General features: G+C 37.4%; 1 protein-coding gene across 1 annotated transcript; it reads right to left on the reverse strand.

Moving 5' to 3' along the window:
- Positions 1-12,049: 12,049 nt before the first annotated feature.
- On the reverse strand, positions 12,050-15,984 carry LOC114321935 (cysteine-rich receptor-like protein kinase 25). The gene is made up of 7 exons (XM_082888104.1): positions 15,088-15,984; positions 14,269-14,406; positions 14,026-14,147; positions 13,715-13,925; positions 13,258-13,495; positions 12,802-12,952; positions 12,050-12,711 (listed from the first exon to the last, which is right to left on the reverse strand). Exons 1-7 carry the CDS (start codon positions 15,914-15,916, stop codon positions 12,385-12,387), a joined length of 2,016 nt encoding a protein of 671 aa, XP_082744230.1. The 5' UTR covers positions 15,917-15,984; the 3' UTR covers positions 12,050-12,384.
- Positions 15,985-18,354: the final 2,370 nt, after the last annotated feature.

Raw genomic sequence — 18,354 nt, forward strand, 5'->3', positions numbered from 1 at the left:
CCACTTATAATGGTAGTATAGAGCATCATGTTTACTTAGCATTCTCATGTTTGCATACACTCGTATCACATGTATTTGGGTTTGGCTCATCATACTAACCAGTATCAAAATTCAATTTCATTGCTTGAATACGTGATTTATCACATGTTTTGAATCCGATCATATACCATGCTCATAGCCGAGCCTATAAAAATTGCATAAATGTATGCGTTGCATTAGTCACATTGCATTGTTTAGAACATGCAAATTTTTAAATTATTTTGCTTTGTTTGGCTTGCCTTGGAGTACTAGGTGAGCATTTATTGCTTTAGCATCTTGCATCGCGTGTAATTGTTGCCATGTCGAGCATGCTTTCCATATGGCTAAGTGCTTAATTGATATACTTGTTTGAATGCCTGTGGATGAAGGTTAATTGCTAAAATATGGACAAATTGATTAATGTACGTACAAACACGCTTTTTTCAAGTGACACGTATTCAAAACTATTTTCAAACAAACATAAAATCAAAGCGTTCCAACTTTTGCAAATTAGTCAATACTTGTGTGCAATACATAGTAATGTTAGTCTAATAATCAGAACAAGAGCATATAATGTAAATAAGAATCTCATCATGATTAGTAGAGGCCAATCTTTAATCGGGCGAGTGGGGTACTCAATTCATGGCATTCCCCTCTCATGTCTAAGTTCCCGAGCTGAGACACTTTGGTGATGACGGACAAGTGGCCTTTGGCACAAGTCACGAGTTTTCTAAATTTTTCAAAAATATTTAGGTGGCAACTTTGAAATCTGGCATGTAGTCCATTTTTGGCATTTTTTTATTCAAATCGATTTTCCAAAAGAATTGTCGGATTTGAACTCTTTTCGTGTTTTCACTATTTCACATTGCACTTGTAAAATTAGATTCAGAACCACAAAAGTCTGAACTGTAGGGCTAGTCGTACCCGAAAGGAGCATAAAAAGCAGGCTACAAAAACTGGGCTGACTTCTCGGCCGCGATCTCGGCATCTATTTCTAGAAGAGTCTGGTCTAGGCTCTTTGTAACGACAACGTAGGGGACTTGGCCACAGCAACGACGTCGGCTTTGGTTTCCTCTTCAGTGTCGGCCTCATCGTCAAATCGACTAGGCGAGGGGAGGAAAATGCACATTGAGTCAGCTGATGTCATGAAGAAGCGAGTCCTCGAGAATGGACAACTCCTTTAGGGCCACCACCCAGCAAAGATAATAGCCTTTGTTACAAGCCAGATTGACTTGTTGTTTGTACTGGTCCCGAACATCAGTCTACCCTTCTACACAGGTTTTCTCATCGAGTTCTTTAAGCTCGGCCTCCTTGGCATCCAGCGCCTCTTTAAGCTTGGCCTCGGCCTCAGCTGCATTGATCTCGGCAACCTTAGCCCCAACCTTGACAACTTCAGCAATAGCCTCGACAACCTCGGTTTTGGCCTTGGCCTTGCTTTGAACAGTCTAGGCAGCCTTGGCTTTATCCATTAAACTCCGATTGCGAGTCTTGGCCTTGTTAAGTGAAGTAAAGAGACTTGCAGCTTCTTGTGTCTTCTTGGTTAGGTCTTTCTTCATTAACTCAGTCTTGACCGCATGGGAGTGAGCACACTGGATGGCCTGCAAGAGAAAAAACAAGTTAGCAAAATACGACTAAGTATAAATGATTGAAGTGAAAGTTGAATAAAGAAATGAAAAGATTCGGAGACTTACCAAGACTGAGTGCCACATCATCATGGCAAAGTTCTCATAATGATTGAAGTTGGCAAGTTAGTTTATGCCTACTGGAAGGAGAATCGCTGATCTCGAGGCTCTTAATGGCGCTATCACCAGCCCTCAGAGTCGGTCTCTGACAAGGACTTTTGGAGCCTATGTTTCCTTGGGGTGGAAACTGCTTCCAGCATTTAAATCGTCCAACCACAGCTTCTTAGGCAATGACACATCGGTTGATTTAGCCTCGGCCGACCTCTTCTCGGCATCGGCCAATTTTGATATAGGGATTGAGTCCTTTAGATCCTTTCCAGAATCAGAGAGGATCTCAGTAACGGTGGCCTTAGCCTTAGCATTTTTCACTCTTTTTAGTTTTGGCTTTGGCTGGGATTGCGAGGAAGGAGTAGACTGGAGTATCACTACGTTGGGTAGACCAACCAACAAATCCTCAATGCTAGCCGGTTTGTGGCCTATCTTTTTGGCGGTGGCAACGACAGTTACTTCAGTGTCGAGTTTAAAGGCTGAAAGGGCTATTGGAGGATTAGTGGGATTGTAAGCTAACGTCTTTGAATCTTGGCGCCTTTTGTTGCGCATTTCATCGGTAGGAGCTTTGGGAGGTTAACGACGACATTGGTGTTGCGATGGTGGAATCATTGGGCTGGAGTAGAAATAGACGGCTGGTCCACAAGGTCAGACGTTGAAGCTTGGTCTGGCCTTGGTGAAGAAGCGATGGGAGGAGTTGAAGCCGATGGAGGAGTCTTGCTCCTTCTTTAGATGTTGGAAAGTAGGGACCGGTAAGTAGGCACACAATTTAGAATGATGAGGGCCTTGCGGACCTCAACGGGTAGGCCAAGAAACCGGATGAGATCTCAGCTTGGGATGTATGTTTGGCGAAAGTTCTTTGATGGCTGAGGAAAAGTAACAGAAACAATAAGAAAACATTAGAACAGATAAAAGGAATAAAATTTCTAAATGTTAAAAAGAGAAAGGTCTTGGGGATAACTAACTCCTTACCCTCATCTTCTCTCAAGACTCCTCGCGCGCAGTGGGTAGAGATGAAAATCGTTGTCTGGCGTGAATTCCCAATTGCCCGAGATAATCGAATTGTCATCTCCAGTACCTTTGTTGGAGTTAGGGAGGTCAGCTATCCGTTTATATGCAGTGGATCTGGGTTTGAGATAGTAAGTGTACTTGCTAGCAGATTTGACGCCATAAATGGTGTAGCAATATTGGATGTCAGACAAGGTAATTCTAGCATTTTGCCGACGTGCTAACTCGACAATACCATTGATGACCCTAAAAGTGTTTATGGCCAATTGCACGGGGTTGAGCTTACAGAAGTGGATTACTTCCCTAAAAAGGATGTTAAGGGGGAATCTGATTCCATCCTCGATAATAGACACTACCCCAGGCATCATAGAGTCCTTTTTCCCAGCCAACTTGAGTTCAACGTCGGTTGGAATGGAAAACTCCTAGTAAAAATATTCTAGTTTGCTACGTGAGTTGACTCTCCATTTGAACATTTCCATGACCTCGACTAGGGTGAATACGGTATGTTTTACTTTTGGAAAAGTGGATAGTATAGGTTAAAGACCTTAACGAAACCCTAATGAGCACTAGGGCAAGGATCCTAGAGATCTAAGCAGGGTTCTATTTCAATTTTCCCTAGGAATAATCTCTAACAAGTCCCAAATCCTAAATCTAGGCAAGATTAATAGAAAATGGGCAAGAATCAGAGGCCAAAATCTGGAAAACAGATAAAGAAAACCAGAAGAACATGATTCAAAATATGAAACAGTGACAAAAATACAAAGAAAGACACAGATATGGACAGTGCAGTGGTGTGTATTCGAGGACACAAGCAAGATCGGGCATTTGCAGAATCGAATCATAAGAGAACGGATTCAAGAAAGTTTGGCCCATAGTACCTAGTGCTAGTGTGCAAAAAAAAAAAAAAAAAAAATGGGATACAAGAAATGTGAACCATTGTAGAAAATATAAAGGGAAAGTCAAGAGCATGAAGAACAATGAACAAATCAGGACAAAAGACATATGTAATAGAGAGACTTAAGCATTGATGTAGATTTATTGGCAACACAAATGTGAGTACAAATGCAAAATGTGGTGTATAAACAATCCATGGAAAAAAATATATTCAAGAACAATAAGAAACCGAAGCTAAATAGAGGACTTACAAAATAAAGCCGAGAATGTAGACCTTGCGGTTGAGTGTGCTGGAGTCAAATGATGAAGATGATCGAAATTGAACAGTTAGGGGCTTGTCGGAGGAGTTGAACGGAATAGTTGCATAAGCTTGAAAGCACAGCAATGGAGGTTTGAGAGAAATTTCATAGAGAGAGAGAGAGAGAGCTTGAGAAGAGAGAGACTGAAATTGCAGAAGTGAAAAGACGAAAAGAGATAGAAGAAGAGTTTTGTTAAAATGAGAAGGGCGACAAAACATAATGTAATTGCCTTGGATGATGTGCCTATCAGGCAGCGTGGCAGATTCGATGTGACTTGATGACGCGTAACGGGTACAAACCAATAAGGCGATGACACTTTGAAGAAATGGTTAAGGTAATGGAGCACGACAACTCATGTGCAGATGGGATTCTTGAAATTCTGGGACTAGTGGGGTAATGATCTCGGCTAGTGAAGTGATCTCAGTTGAAAAATGTGATCTCGATTGAGATATTGAAAGAACTTGGTTCTTGATTCTTGATAAAGTGAGCATTTGGGTCCTGGTTACTTGAAATCGACGAGTCATGATCTCGGTCGGAGAAATACATTTATGGGTTCCATTACCTCAGGTTACCGTGGTAATAGAACCTAGAGGGTAATTGTGGGGAAGTATTTTGCTAATGACACCATGTGGCTGAGGTGGTTCTGAGATATCGTCTAAAGTGCCACATGGGTGAGTCATAGTTGCCGAGATGATTGCGATATTGTTGAGGTTCGATACAGTAATACCCGGATTATGGGATATGTGGATAGAGGACAAGAGTCCTAGATAAGAAGAAGCTATTAGTCTGGATAAGGATAAGGCTCTTGAGGAGTTTATCCCTATCCAGTTGAGACTCCGAGATAAGCATTGAACTTGAGTCCTATGAAGTAAGACTTCTAGAGGATTAGGTTACTGCTGGTTATAAAGGTGAGGCACCCCCGTAGGTCTAAGGTACGCTTTAATTTTTGCATTAACTACTTTTGTGAGATCTTTGAGAAATTATTTGACTGACTTAATCGTCGGAGTGCCCCCGGGTGGATGAACTACCGCGATATTTTCATTTTCTTGTTGGCAAGTGATTGGCTCAATCTTTTCTGCCATGTACTTTCCAACTAAATTTCATGTTTAGTTCTATGATAAAAAAATCAACACTTATTGTGTGAGTGATTTTTTGACCACACTGCCAAACAGGTACCCAGCTGGAGAGCATCGACATAATAGATTAAGCCCGAACGACCTGCAGCAGAAAGAAGAGTTTCCGGCGGTGGCTCGTCCACCCGGGGGCACTTCAACGATCAAGTCAGTACTCAATATCTCTCAAAGATAAACAATAGTGCTTAACTCACTAGACAGAACATAAAAGACATACCTTAGACCCATGGGGGTGACTCCCTTTTATAGCCAACACAATCCTAGTCCTAATAGAAGCCTAGCTCTAATGGACTTAGGATTACTGCTAATCTTGGACTCCCAGTAGGATTGTGATAAACTCTCTAAGAGTCTTATCTTTACCCAAACTGAATTCTTCTCCCATTTTAGGACTCTTGTCCCTTATCCGCTTATCTCGGATTCCGGTATTGCCGCAGAATACCTCGGCAGTGCCCCAATATCTCGGCAAACATGATCTGCCCACGTAGCACCTCGGCTAACAACCTCGGCCATGTGGACTACCCAACAAAATATGTCCCCACAATTGCCCCCTAGGTTCTATTACCTCGGCATCCTGAGGTGATGGAACCTACATCATCTCTTTTATCTAGCACATCGGCTAAGCTTGCTTCATCATTTATTGCCAAAGTCAGAACTCGTCGGCTCAATATGACCCAAACCTATAGTTTGCTTTCATCAAGGCTTTGGAACCAAATCCGTTCAAGTTTCTCAGCCGAAACTGTCCTTTTAGCCGAGGTATTTGTTTCATTAAATCAAGAACTCCAAGAGTTTTCATCATGCGTATGAGCTGGCATGTACAATATTTCAACGGTTTCTGCCACGCATCCTTCCTCTACTGAGCCATGTCTGATACGCATCATTAAGTCGCCTTGCATCTGCGTATTTGATCAGAATCTCTTCACTCTCTCCGTCTTTTCACTTTTGCATCTTCGTTTTTGTTTAAACTTTCTCTTTCAAATCCTTCATTACTGCTTTTGCGAAGCTTCCTGCAACCAGTTTCACTCTCTCCTCTAGCGAGTCTTCTGTTGCACTTCCTTGCTTACGGCCACCGTCTGATCTCGGCGAACTTTTACTTCGGCTTCATTGCTTTACTCGTTCATGTCTTTTGATCATTTAACCTGTATCTTGAATTTCACCATGTACTGAACATGTTTGTTTCATGATTCTGTTTTTGCTTGATCCATTCTTGAGTATACACACACTTGCTCACAAATTTGCTGATTTTCTGCCACTGTTCTTGGCCTTATACATCTGTATAAACTTTGCCATAGTGTTTTTTGATAGTTCATCACTTTTCTTGATTCTGAATCACATTCTTGTTTCTGTTTTCTGTAGATTCTTGCCTTCAATGCTTGTCTTCAAACCCCGAGGTGCCAATCGCCGAGAAGAGCCTCGATCAAACTCTTTGGAAAATCGACACTAAGCTCGAGGCTGAGCTGTCGAGAAATCTTCTCAACTGTCTTCTGGGGTCGAGACACAATCCTCCACTGACGCCGAGTAGACTGTTTTTGATGTTTTTCTTTGTACCTTGTACTTTTTTGTTACTTTTAAAACAATGTAGTCTCAATGTTTAGCTCTTTATTTGGCCGATATGCCCTTTTGTTATCTAAATAATTTATTCTTCAATGTCAGGCCGAAGTTCCTTCTTTCCTTATCTGAATGCATTTTTTAATTTCTTCTTTCAAGTGTTTTGAATGTTTACCCTCTTCTTAATGCCTTGTATGATTCCATACTTAGAATACAATTTGCATGTCTTCAGCATGCACCTTAACTGTGTAATCTCCCCAGGTTAACATACCTCGGACAAAACTTCCAACCTTGCTTATCTCGGCCTCGATTTAACACTTGAAAACATTGGAACAAATATTTTCACAAGTGTTGTTTTTACTTCTTAAGACTTCTGTCTTCCATTACCTTCCAAGTCTTGGTAACATAGTTATCTCGGCATATGCATAGATACTTCTTTTACTCATAACCTTGGATTTAACTTCCACTTGTAAATTTTCTCAAAATTTCAACAAGTGTTAAATCAATCTTCTTTCTCAGTTTAACTTCAACTTGTAAATTCTCTCAGAATTTCAATAAATGTTAAACATAATCTTGGTTTAACTTCAACTTGTAAATTCTCTCAGAATTTCAACAAATGTTAAACGTAATCTTGGTTTAACTTCAACTTGTAAATTCTCTCAAGTTTCAACAAGTGTTAAATATCATCTCGGTTTAACTTTAACTTGTAAACTTTTCTCAAGTATCAACAAGTGTTAAACATCATCTCGGTTTAACTTCAACCTGTAAACTCTCTCAAAATTTCAACAAGTGTTAAGCATCATCTCGGTTTAACTTCAACTTGTAAATTCTCTCAGAATTTCAACAAGTGTTAAACATCATCTCGGTTTAACTTTAACTTGTAAACTTTTCTCAAGTTTCAACAAGTGTTAAATATCATCTCGGTTTAACTTCAACTTGCAAACTTTTCTCAAGTTTCAACAAGTGTTAAACATGTTCTCGGCTTGTGAAATTCCAACTCCCAAGCATCATTCTCCAGCCCTTTGCCCCATAATGTGAACTTAAGTTCTACTCAGGTTCTCATTAGGCACGTGGCTTTGACCTTGATATTGCTCTATGGGTAGGGGATCTGCCCCCTGCATGGCTTCCACATACTCCTTTGTGGAAAAAATTCTTTAACTTAGGCCAAGCTCTTCTCTTCTCGGACTTAATCATCTAAGCCGAGATCTTGTCTTCTGGGATTCCAGATTTGGAATCTGGGATCTTCTTACTTGGGCTAAGGTCTTGTCTTCTCGTGTCCAGTATTATCTCGGCTTCGCTTCGGCGAACCATTTCTCTTCTCTTGTTTGGACGCTTTTGTCCCCAGCGTGTCTTCCTCGGCTCTGGCATGCTTTTCTATCTTGTCCATCAGCTCCTCCATGCTTTTCGGCAATGTCTTTGCTAGTGATTTTCGAAGCAGACAGTCATCCTTCAAGCCGTTTTTAAACAATATGACCGCCACCTCTTAGTTGCATCTTGGTATTCGATTGAATACCTCATAATACCTTTTGGCATAGGCCCTATGGCTTTCATCCTCGCCGATCTTCAGGGCCATTAGGACGTCTACCCTCAATGGCTGTAGTTTGTTTGTCACGAACCTGGCCACAAACATCTCGGCCAGGCCTTCCCAGGTTTTCATAATTCCTTTCGGTAACTTGTGAAACCAGTCCGATGCAATTTCCCCGAATGATGAGGGGAACACTTTGCAGAGCAACGGCTCGTTCCCAAAGTATAGCACTATCACATTCAGGTATAATCCGACGTGAAAGTTGGGGTCCGACTTCCCATCGTATATCTGGAACCTCGGCGTACTGAATCTCTTCGGGACCTCAACTTTGTCTAATTCTTCCGAGAACGGCGTTCTCGGCTTGACCGGGGAGGTTACCTCGGCATCTTGTTACTTCCTCTGTAGGCAATCTCCCAGATCCTTTTTGGTTCGTCCAAGAGCTCGGCTATCTTCAGATTTCAGCATCTTTGGTGCACTACTTCTAGTGTCATCGTGAGTTCTTTTGGACCTTCCTCCACTGGTCATGTCGAAACTGAGTTCCTTCCCCTGAACATCCTGATGTTCTTTGGTGCAGGTTTCTTTTGTTCAACGTGCCTTCTGGGATTCTCCATGCCCGACCTCCCGCGAAGGCCGGCGAGAATGTCCCTTGGTTCCCCCATGCTGAGGGACTGCAGGAACCGTTTTCTGCCCCCCTTTCTGGGCACCTGTCGGCCGCTGGAATCAGCATATCTTGTAGCGGGAACGGTGGCTGCATGATGTTGTTCTGCCTTATGAAATTGATGACCGTTTGCAGGTCTGCCAATTTGTCCGCCATTCTCTTTATCTTGTCGTCCCTCCACAAGCATCTATCTTTCCATACCTGGAGGTCGTCCTCGTTATAATACCCACTCCAGTTCGATTTTTTCGATACGTCGTCCTCCTGGCCGACGTCCTTTCCTCCATGATTCTTATCACGAGTCTCTTCATTGCAGTTGTCTTCTTCGACGTCAAGGTTAATATGTTTTCCACTCTCAGTAGGGGTGTTGTCTCCAACTTTCTCTTTCTGTTCGTCGTTGGCCATCTATTCTCCTTTCTTTCCCACAGACGGCGCCAAATTGTGTGAGTGATTTTCTGACCACACTGCCAAACAGGTACCCAGCTGGAGAGCACCGGTAGAATAGATTAAGCCCGAACGACCTGCAGTAGAAAGAAGAGTTTTTGGCGGTGGCTCGTCCACCCGGGGACACTCCGACAATCAAGTCAGTACTCAATATCTCTCAAAGATAACCAATAGTGCTTAACTCACTAGACAGAACATAAAAGACATATCTTAGACCCATGGCGGTGCCTCTTTTTTATAGCCAACACAATCTTAGTCCCAATAGAAGCCTAGCTCTGATGGACTTAGGATTACTGCTAATCTTGGACTCCCAGTAGGATTGGGATAAACTCTCTAAGAGTCTTATCTTTATCCAAACTGAAGTCTTCTCCCATTCTAGGACTCTTGTCCCTTATTCGCTCATCTCAGATTCCGGTATTGCCGCAGAATACCTCAACAGTGCACCAAATATCTCGACAAACATGATCTGCCCACGTAGCACCTCAACTAACAAACTCAGTCACGTAGACTATCTAAAAAATATGTCCCCATACTTACAATAAATTTATTTTGTGAAAGAAAGAATTGAAACAAAAGTAATAAACACCAAAAGCCGTCCTAATAGAATAGATATACGAGTCACTGTGCATATATCGTTGGATTCATTAGGCCATGTGAGTCTTTAATGATTCGTCCATCTTTCGGTTGGAAATGTGACTACGGGGTCACTGTTGTGACCCTTTTACTGTATTTCTTTGTTCACAGTTTCACTCTTTTTTTATTTTTTTATTTTTTGATATGATAAATTACATTTTATCTCTATATTTGGTCATTTTTTTATTTTAATTCGTAATTATTTATTTATTTATTTTAGAGTTTAGAGTTTAATTTTTTTTTATTTTAGGGTTTAAGGATAAAATTTATTTTTTTTATTTTAGGGTTCAGGATTTATGATTTAATTCTTAAATTTTTTTTATTTTATTTTAAGATTTAGTCTTTAGGGTTTAATTCTTAATTTTTTAATTTTATTTTAGGGTTTAGGGATAAAATTTATTTTTTTTTATTTTGGGATTTAGGATTTAGGGTTTAGTGTTTAATTCTTAATTTTTTTTTTAATTTTAGTGTTTAAGATTTAGGGTTTAGAGTTTAATTCTTAATTTTTTTTTATTTTTTTTTATTTTAGGATTTAGGGTTTAGAGTTTAATTATTAAATTTTTTATTTTTTTATTTTAGGGTTTAGGGTTTAAGACAAAGTGTAATTTATCATGCCAAAAAACATAATGAAAAAAAAAAAAGAAAAGACAAAAAAAAAAAAAAAGGGTGAAACTGTGCCTTTTTAGGCACAACAGTGACCCTCTGTCCTAGGATGGCCACTACGAGCTCGTTTGGGAAGTATGGATTTGGGATTTTTTTTGTTAAAATAGTTATAAAAAAATAAAATAGGTTTTTTAGTTTAATAAGACAAAATATCACATCCAATTCATAATAATTACATTTTTTTCTCAAAAAAAGTCAAAAAAGTTAAAAAAACTCTTCTCAAATCAAACTTTTAACCCTCTGCTAAAATAGCCAAAAAATTAAAAAACTAACCCACCTCTCGAACAACGAATCATTAGAATGTTAATATTAAATAGTTACAATGATCTTATTAATATGCATCCTAATAAATTTTTAAAAGTCATAAATTTTTTATTACATGCATTTTTTAAAATAATATATAATTTTTAAAATTTTTTTAACATGCTTCATAAGATTACACATTAATAAAATTCAAATTTTTTATATACAACAATTTGCTTTCCCATCAAATTTTACTATTTATTTATTTGCTTTTTGGTAACAAAACACTCACCTGAGTTTTAAGATAATTTTTCTTATCATTTCTCTCTCTCGGACTATCAAAACAAATGGCTGTCACCATATGAGCTTAAATTAAATTTTCATTTTTTGGGCGGTGAAGTGTTGACTAAAATGAAATGAAATGAAATTAAATTTCAATGGTGACAGCCATTAGTTTTAGCGGTAATAATGATAGTGGTGGTGGCATGATAGTGATGCTTATAGTGATAATGATATTTGTCTAGTATATATAAATTCAATTAAAATTAAATAAATTTCATATGATTTAGATTTTTTTTTAAAATTTTAACCTATATTTTAAGATGCGCTTAAATTTTTAAGTTATATAAATTGTAATTATCAAATATACTTAATTAATTATCACTTAATAAATTTAATTTTAAATGCTGAACCATATTACCAAACACATCATGTTAACACCTCCGGGTCTTCCTCTTTAAGTGACACTGTAGTGATTGCATTAGGGAAGTACTATCGTACACAACATTAAATGATGTATATTATATACATCTTATAATTAAAAAAATAATATAATTTCATACTTTTTAAATCATAACTGAAAAAAAAAAATATAACTAAATACAATATGAGGTATAACTAACGATCTCATGAGTCAACTAAAATATTATCATAATTAAAAAAATAATAATAATTATAACTAAAGAAAAAAATTGTATAATTAAAATATGCATATGGTGCACCCTTTGTGTGTGTATGTTAAAATTTTCCTAATTATTTATTAATTGATATAATATTTTACATGACACTTAACAACATGGTACACCATATTTGTGTATCAACTGATGTGGGAATTGTTGGTTTACTTGCCTAGAATTCTTCTTTTATATTCGATCAACTCTATACAAAGAGAAGAAATAATTTATTTTTGCACATCACCTAACGAGAAGTTCTGCATAAAATAAAATAAAAAACAAAAATAAAAAAATCATTCTCAAATATGGGCAAAAAAAGTAGCTGCTCCCAAAAGAGCATAATCTTATGATTCCCAAGTTTGAAATACTATTTGCATTTCAATTAACCTCAACAACAAAAAACAAAGCCTCTCAAGAAAAGAAAATGAAAAATGAACTATTTTGACGAATACAAGAAAAACTCAATTATTTTCTTTTAAGTACTAATACAAACTTTGTTGACCAAGTCAAGTTCAGGGTTTAGGACTGAGGACTTGCACCACTAGGGATCACGACCTTTAAGGATAGTGCAGATTGTCATTTGGGTCATCTCACACCATAGAGCTATCCTTCAATCTTTAATATGGCCTGGACTTCTCACATTACCTTGGGTCTAGTTCACTAATCGATGCTTCATTCACAGACCACGGTATTGACTTGTTTGCAGATTGATCTAAATCTAAAGATTTTAGCATACTTTCTGGTTTGCTACCAGCAAAGAATGCTGGTTGTTGAGGAACTGATAAAGTAACTGAATAACTGTTCAACATCAGAACTACAGTTGCCATGGAGGGTCTGCTCTCCGGATCTTCTTGGACACACAACAAGCCAATATGGATGCATCTAATGACTTCACTTCTTGAATAAGACCCTTCCAAAGTTGAATCCATCAAGTCCAAGGGTCTTTCCTCTGTCCACAGTTTCCAAGCCTGCAACATTTCATAATATATGACTTGTGGATGTGATGATATTGTCACCCAGTAGGAAAATAATAATTAGAATGGATGGTTACTACTCACATAGCTAAGAAGGTCCTCAGCACTTCCTGATTCGTAAAAAGTATTATTCTTTTTGCCACTAATGATCTCCAAAACTAGGACACCGAAGCTAAACACGTCGGATTTCACAGAGAATTGTCCATGCATTGCATACTCTGGAGACATATAACCACTGCATACCAATACCACCAATTTAGCAATAAAATTAGAAGATAACAAGAACCGGTATTTAAAAATTCATTTTGTATGAAACCAAAAATGAAACCATTGAGTACATAATGCACCAAAATTCAACTAAAAAGGTGCAGCCCGTCAAGATTACTGTCACTAGGTAGCTAGGTATATTATGCATCACTGAATTTGTTCATCCAAAGGGGAAGCTTTTGAAGAATTAGAGCTTGAGATTGCATAAATTATGTATTCATTAATTTAAATTACAGAAAAACAAATACATTGGAATTTGAGACACAAACTTACTATGTTCCAACAACTCGACTTGTATTTCCTTGAGTTTGATCCACACCGAAAATCCTAGCCATGCCAAAATCTGAAATTTTAGCATTCATATCTCCATCTAATAGAACATTGCTAGCTTTGAGATCACGGTGTATAATTCTAAGTCGGGAATCTTCATGAAGATAAAGCATTCCTCGAGCTATTCCTCCAATAATCTTGTAGCGTTTGACCCAATCCAACTTTTCTTCTTGTTGCGGACCTACACATTGATTAAAAAATATGTACTAGTTTACAATGAGGAATTTGAGTTGGGCAAGAAATGTCTGCATGCAGTTTGATTTGAAACGAAACACAATCACGGTTATGCATTAAAATTGTTTCATCTCTTCAAATTCAAATCATGTACACTCATGGCAATCATTTATGAAACTAAACAAAAAGCATCACTAAGAATTGGAGTCATTCAAATTTTCCATACCAAATAGCAAGTAGTCAAGGCTTTTGTTAGGCACAAATTCATATATGAGTATCTTTTCTTCTCCTTCCAAGCAATATCCCAGTAGTCTCACTAGATTTCTGTGTTGAAGCTTTGCTACCAACACAACCTCGTTCTTGAATTCTTCTGCACCTTGCCCCGAGGTTCGAGATAGCCTCTTCACAGCTACCTCTTGTCCATTGGAAAGTGTACCCTGATAATATACAACATCCATTGAAATATTGGATCCAAATTTGGGAAGCAGTAAATGCAATAATATTTAATCCCATTATAGAAATCAAGTGCAATCTTACCTTGTAGACAAGGCCAAATCCACCTTCACCAATTTTATTTTCAGTAGAGAAATTGTTTGTTGCAGCTTGAACTGTGCCCAAGTTATATTGCAAGGATTCAGCTGTGGTGATATCATTTCCAACTGAAAAACCAAAAGATTATTGTGATAAATTAATTGATCTGTAACTCAACAAATAATGGTTAAAACAAGATGAGATGCACCAAAAATAAAAAATAAATTTTTTTTTTTTTTTTTGTCTTACTTGTATCTTCTTCAATGGCATCATATTTCTTCTTTGATCTCCTAGTTATGAAACAAAAGCCTACGATGAAAAGCAAAACAGAGACTCCAACTGGAACAATGATGGCAATAAGTAGCTGAGTTGAGATTCCCCCCTTTCCTGCATCAAACCAAAAAATAAAAAATAAAAAAAAGAATGTTTCATTGAAAATCTGCTTTAGGATTGGAAAGTTATGATGCATTCCAAATTCAAATCCCATATGTGAGCAGGTATCTTTATTTATTTATTTATAATCAATATAAAGGGAATTGAAAAAATGAGAAACTGTAATAGTACTTGAATTCATCCACTAAGCTAATTACCTGTTCAACTTGACCAGATTTTGTTGAATCAGATAATTATTTGGGTTTTTTTTATTTTTTATTTTTGTCCCCAAGGTATAAAATTTATGTCATTTTGATCATCAATATTTAAATTGTATCAATTTGATTCATAACATAAAAAAAATATTTCAATAAGCATGACAAATGTGTAATTTTAATACTAAAAGTATAATATAATAAAATTTGAAAACTAAAAGTGTAATTTTGTAAGTGAATTTTCTCATTTATTCCTAACTTTATCAGTATCTGCTGTAAAAGTCATATTGAGGGATTTAATTGAAACTCTATTCGTACATATTGACACAATTTAAACATTATTAACAAGTACTTTTCATTTTTGCGATCTGAATCTAGCACAATGACAAAAAAAGAAGTGATCTAGTCGATCCATGACAATCGATAAACAAAGCTTGGTTTGGATTTTGTTTAATAATTGACAGACATCTTTTGAGTTTACCTCGACTAGCCGAAGGTCCCGGAGAAGAAGGAAGGACCGGTGGAGGAAGGGCCGGTGGTGGAGGCGGCGGAGCAGTGGCGGTGACGTTGTAAAAAGGGTAGGACTCATACCTAACATTACAACTCGGAAACAGAACCCTCGCTCCCAGATTTCCATCACAGCAACTCGGAAAATTCGAGATACCATCTCGAAGACATTTGTTGCAATCCAATAAAGTCAAGTCCGGCGTGCACTGCGCTAACCCGTACAGCTTTTGAAGCGACGAGAAATTAGCTTCTTTAGTCGCAAATTTCTTACCCGACCCACCATTCGAAGCTCGAGTTGCTATGTCATCCATTACACCTCCCAAGATTTCTCTGAAACGGGTTTGGTCCGTAAAGTTCTGTGTATTCCTCAAAATTAATCCTGTAGATTCATCGGATATGGAGAAGATGGACTTGTTCGAGTATCGTAACATGCACTCATCGTACCAAATTATGACATCCTTCGACTTGGGACAACGTTGGACTACTTCTTTAGTAGCACTGGTTACGCAGTCTTGACAGACGGCGGTGGAGACATCGCCGCGGCAGAGGAAGAGGCCGTAGGCTATGTCAGGGGGGTTGCGGCCGGCGGTGGAGTTGGAGAAACCGTTGATGGATCTGGAATTGGAGGAGAGGGAAGAGAAGAGGGTGTTGAGGTTGGTTTTGTATGTGCTGTTTGGAGTGTAAGAGGTTGTGTTTGGGCAATTGATTGAAAGGAAATTTGGGGTTGATTTGGTTTTGAGGCTTAGAAAGCAAACGATGGAGAGACAGAGGAGGACTCTGGAGGTTTTGAAGGATTTGATCATGGTGATCAAAGTGCTTATTTTTAGAGACCCTTTGGGTGGCTCAATTTATAAATGGCTAACTTCACTTTTAACCTCCTTTCCCTATCATTTTTTTTTTTTTTTTAATCAGTAATATTATAAATTCACTTTTAACCTCCTTTCCCTATCATTTTTTTTTTATCAGTAATATTATAAATTTAAATTTAATTACTCAATTTTTTTTTTAAATTATTATTTTATAATTTAAATTTATTTTATATATAAATCACACGCTAAATAAATTTCATTTCACCAAACAACCATCCACTCAAAATTTTCTAGGTGAATATGTCTAGTTTATAGACTTATTTATTTTTATTCGGTAAATTACAAATACATTATATAAGATTACTTAAAATACGAATTATTCTTTGTATTTTAAAAAATTATATAATGTTATTTTAATTTTTTAATTACATAACAATTATATATTTTATTAATAAATTATTATGTCAATTAACAATGATGTCACAAATATATTTTAATTAACAATTCTAATAATTTTAATATTACATAGGCAAGTAGTATAAATTTTATTTTATTTTTATTAATTTTGTAAAATAAAACAAATTAACAAAAGGATATTTGTAATTTTTAGAACAATATAGAATAATTTGTATTTTAAACAAATCCAAAATGATGTATTCATAATTTGCCTTTATTATTTTTTTTTTTTTATGTGCGATTTGTTAGTTTCAAAAGGGAAAAAACAAAAGTTGGATAAACTAAACTTTTGATGCTTTTAACTTAGCTCAAATTTTATTTTAATTTCTCTTATTTTAAATTAAATAATTTGATTATTATATTTTAACTGTAATTCAATTTGTTCCTTTTGTTTAAGTTTGAGATTAAAGTTAATAATTTTGGAATACTTTGTAATCTCTTAAGGTGTACACATAAAAATAATTAATTAAAATTTAGATAAAATGATCAAATTAAAACTAAACTTAAAGTATATAAATTAAATTATTTAAATTATATTGTACGAGCACGAAATAATGTTCTCATATAATCCTATTGGTCAAGTCTGCGCTCCTTCAAACGTCATCGCTTTACTCCCTGAAAACACAAACGTAAGCTAGCCGGCGGGTGTGTACCGGATACCTTTCCGATACCTAAGTCAGCAAAATAGACAAATATAGACAAAAACTCTGTGTATTCGAGAATTAAAGTTGTGATACCTGTACATAGATTTTGCTATGAGCTTCTATAGATTCCGAGTAGCACAATCCTAGTAGGACTCTTTTTCTCCAATGTAGAGTCCTCCTATAAATCAGAAAGGTAATGCTCGTCTTTCTACACCCCCTCACTGCCTAACCAAGTGAGATGATCTTATCGCGGTAATATGACAAACAACCAAGCTCTCCCCAGCCCTCAGACAAGCTCAGTTCGGTGCGCCCACAAGCGACGCTTAGCTCGGTCACTGTTCAACTATGCCTCGGCTCCGAATACTATGACCGAGCTAATTATCACCACTCCAACCATGGTAACTGTAACCATACTTGGACCGAGCTAACAGCAAGGTCCAATTGCTAAGCCCTTTTCACCACGGACCATAGAACAGCCCACTACTATGCCTAGGCCTAGCTCGGCCCTAATGCATATAAAAACTCCCTCTCAATTGCCCCTTAATTCCATCTGCAATGCATGATTTGGGATTACCTGTTACCAACAGAACTAAAGGTCCAAAACCGACCGAGCTAAAACAAGTAGTTCCACCGAGCTCACGTTTACCGGGCTACCGGTTTGCCCGGTTAAGAAACGTCTTGTCAATTGCTCTGTACGTCGTTCTGCTTCTCAAGTACATCTGAATCGTTACTTATTCCAAGGACATGTGGCCGGCTGCCACTGGTCAAGTACAGCTGTCTTTGTACGCCGAAAGTTTTGAACAGTCCCACCCATTTTTAAGCTTTATACAAAAACCCTAGTCTTTGAACCCAGCACTCCACTGTTCATCTTTAATCTTCTGCCCTCTGAGCTTCCATTTTCACGATCATAGCACCTGCAAAGCTTGCATTTTCACTATCATCCTTGCGGTCTCGATCTTCATCCTTACATCTTAAAACTGTAAGTAGCTCAATCCTTTTTTCTTTTCATTTATTTTCGCATAATATAGCAATATATAGCATAGTAGATGTATGTTTTTCAAAACACACTAGTATAGGTTTCACATCAATGAGTAAGAACCATTTAGTCCCAAAAAACCACATGATAGATCCTCCAATGGATTCACTAACAATCTAAAATGTGATGCCTTTGATCCAAAATTACAACGCGACCGAGATAGGAACTTGTTTGCCATAGGTGCGTATTAGACCGAACTGGAAACCTCACCCAATGACCGAACTAAAACTTGGAGCCATTCCTTGCGTTTACGACCGAACTAAAAACAAGGATATACCCTGCAAACTAACCTCTAG

The sequence above is a fragment of the Camellia sinensis genome, chromosome 9, assembly GCF_055761805.1.
Source record: "Camellia sinensis isolate YWXY chromosome 9, ASM5576180v1, whole genome shotgun sequence".
NCBI classification, from domain to species: Eukaryota; Viridiplantae; Streptophyta; class Magnoliopsida; order Ericales; family Theaceae; genus Camellia; species Camellia sinensis.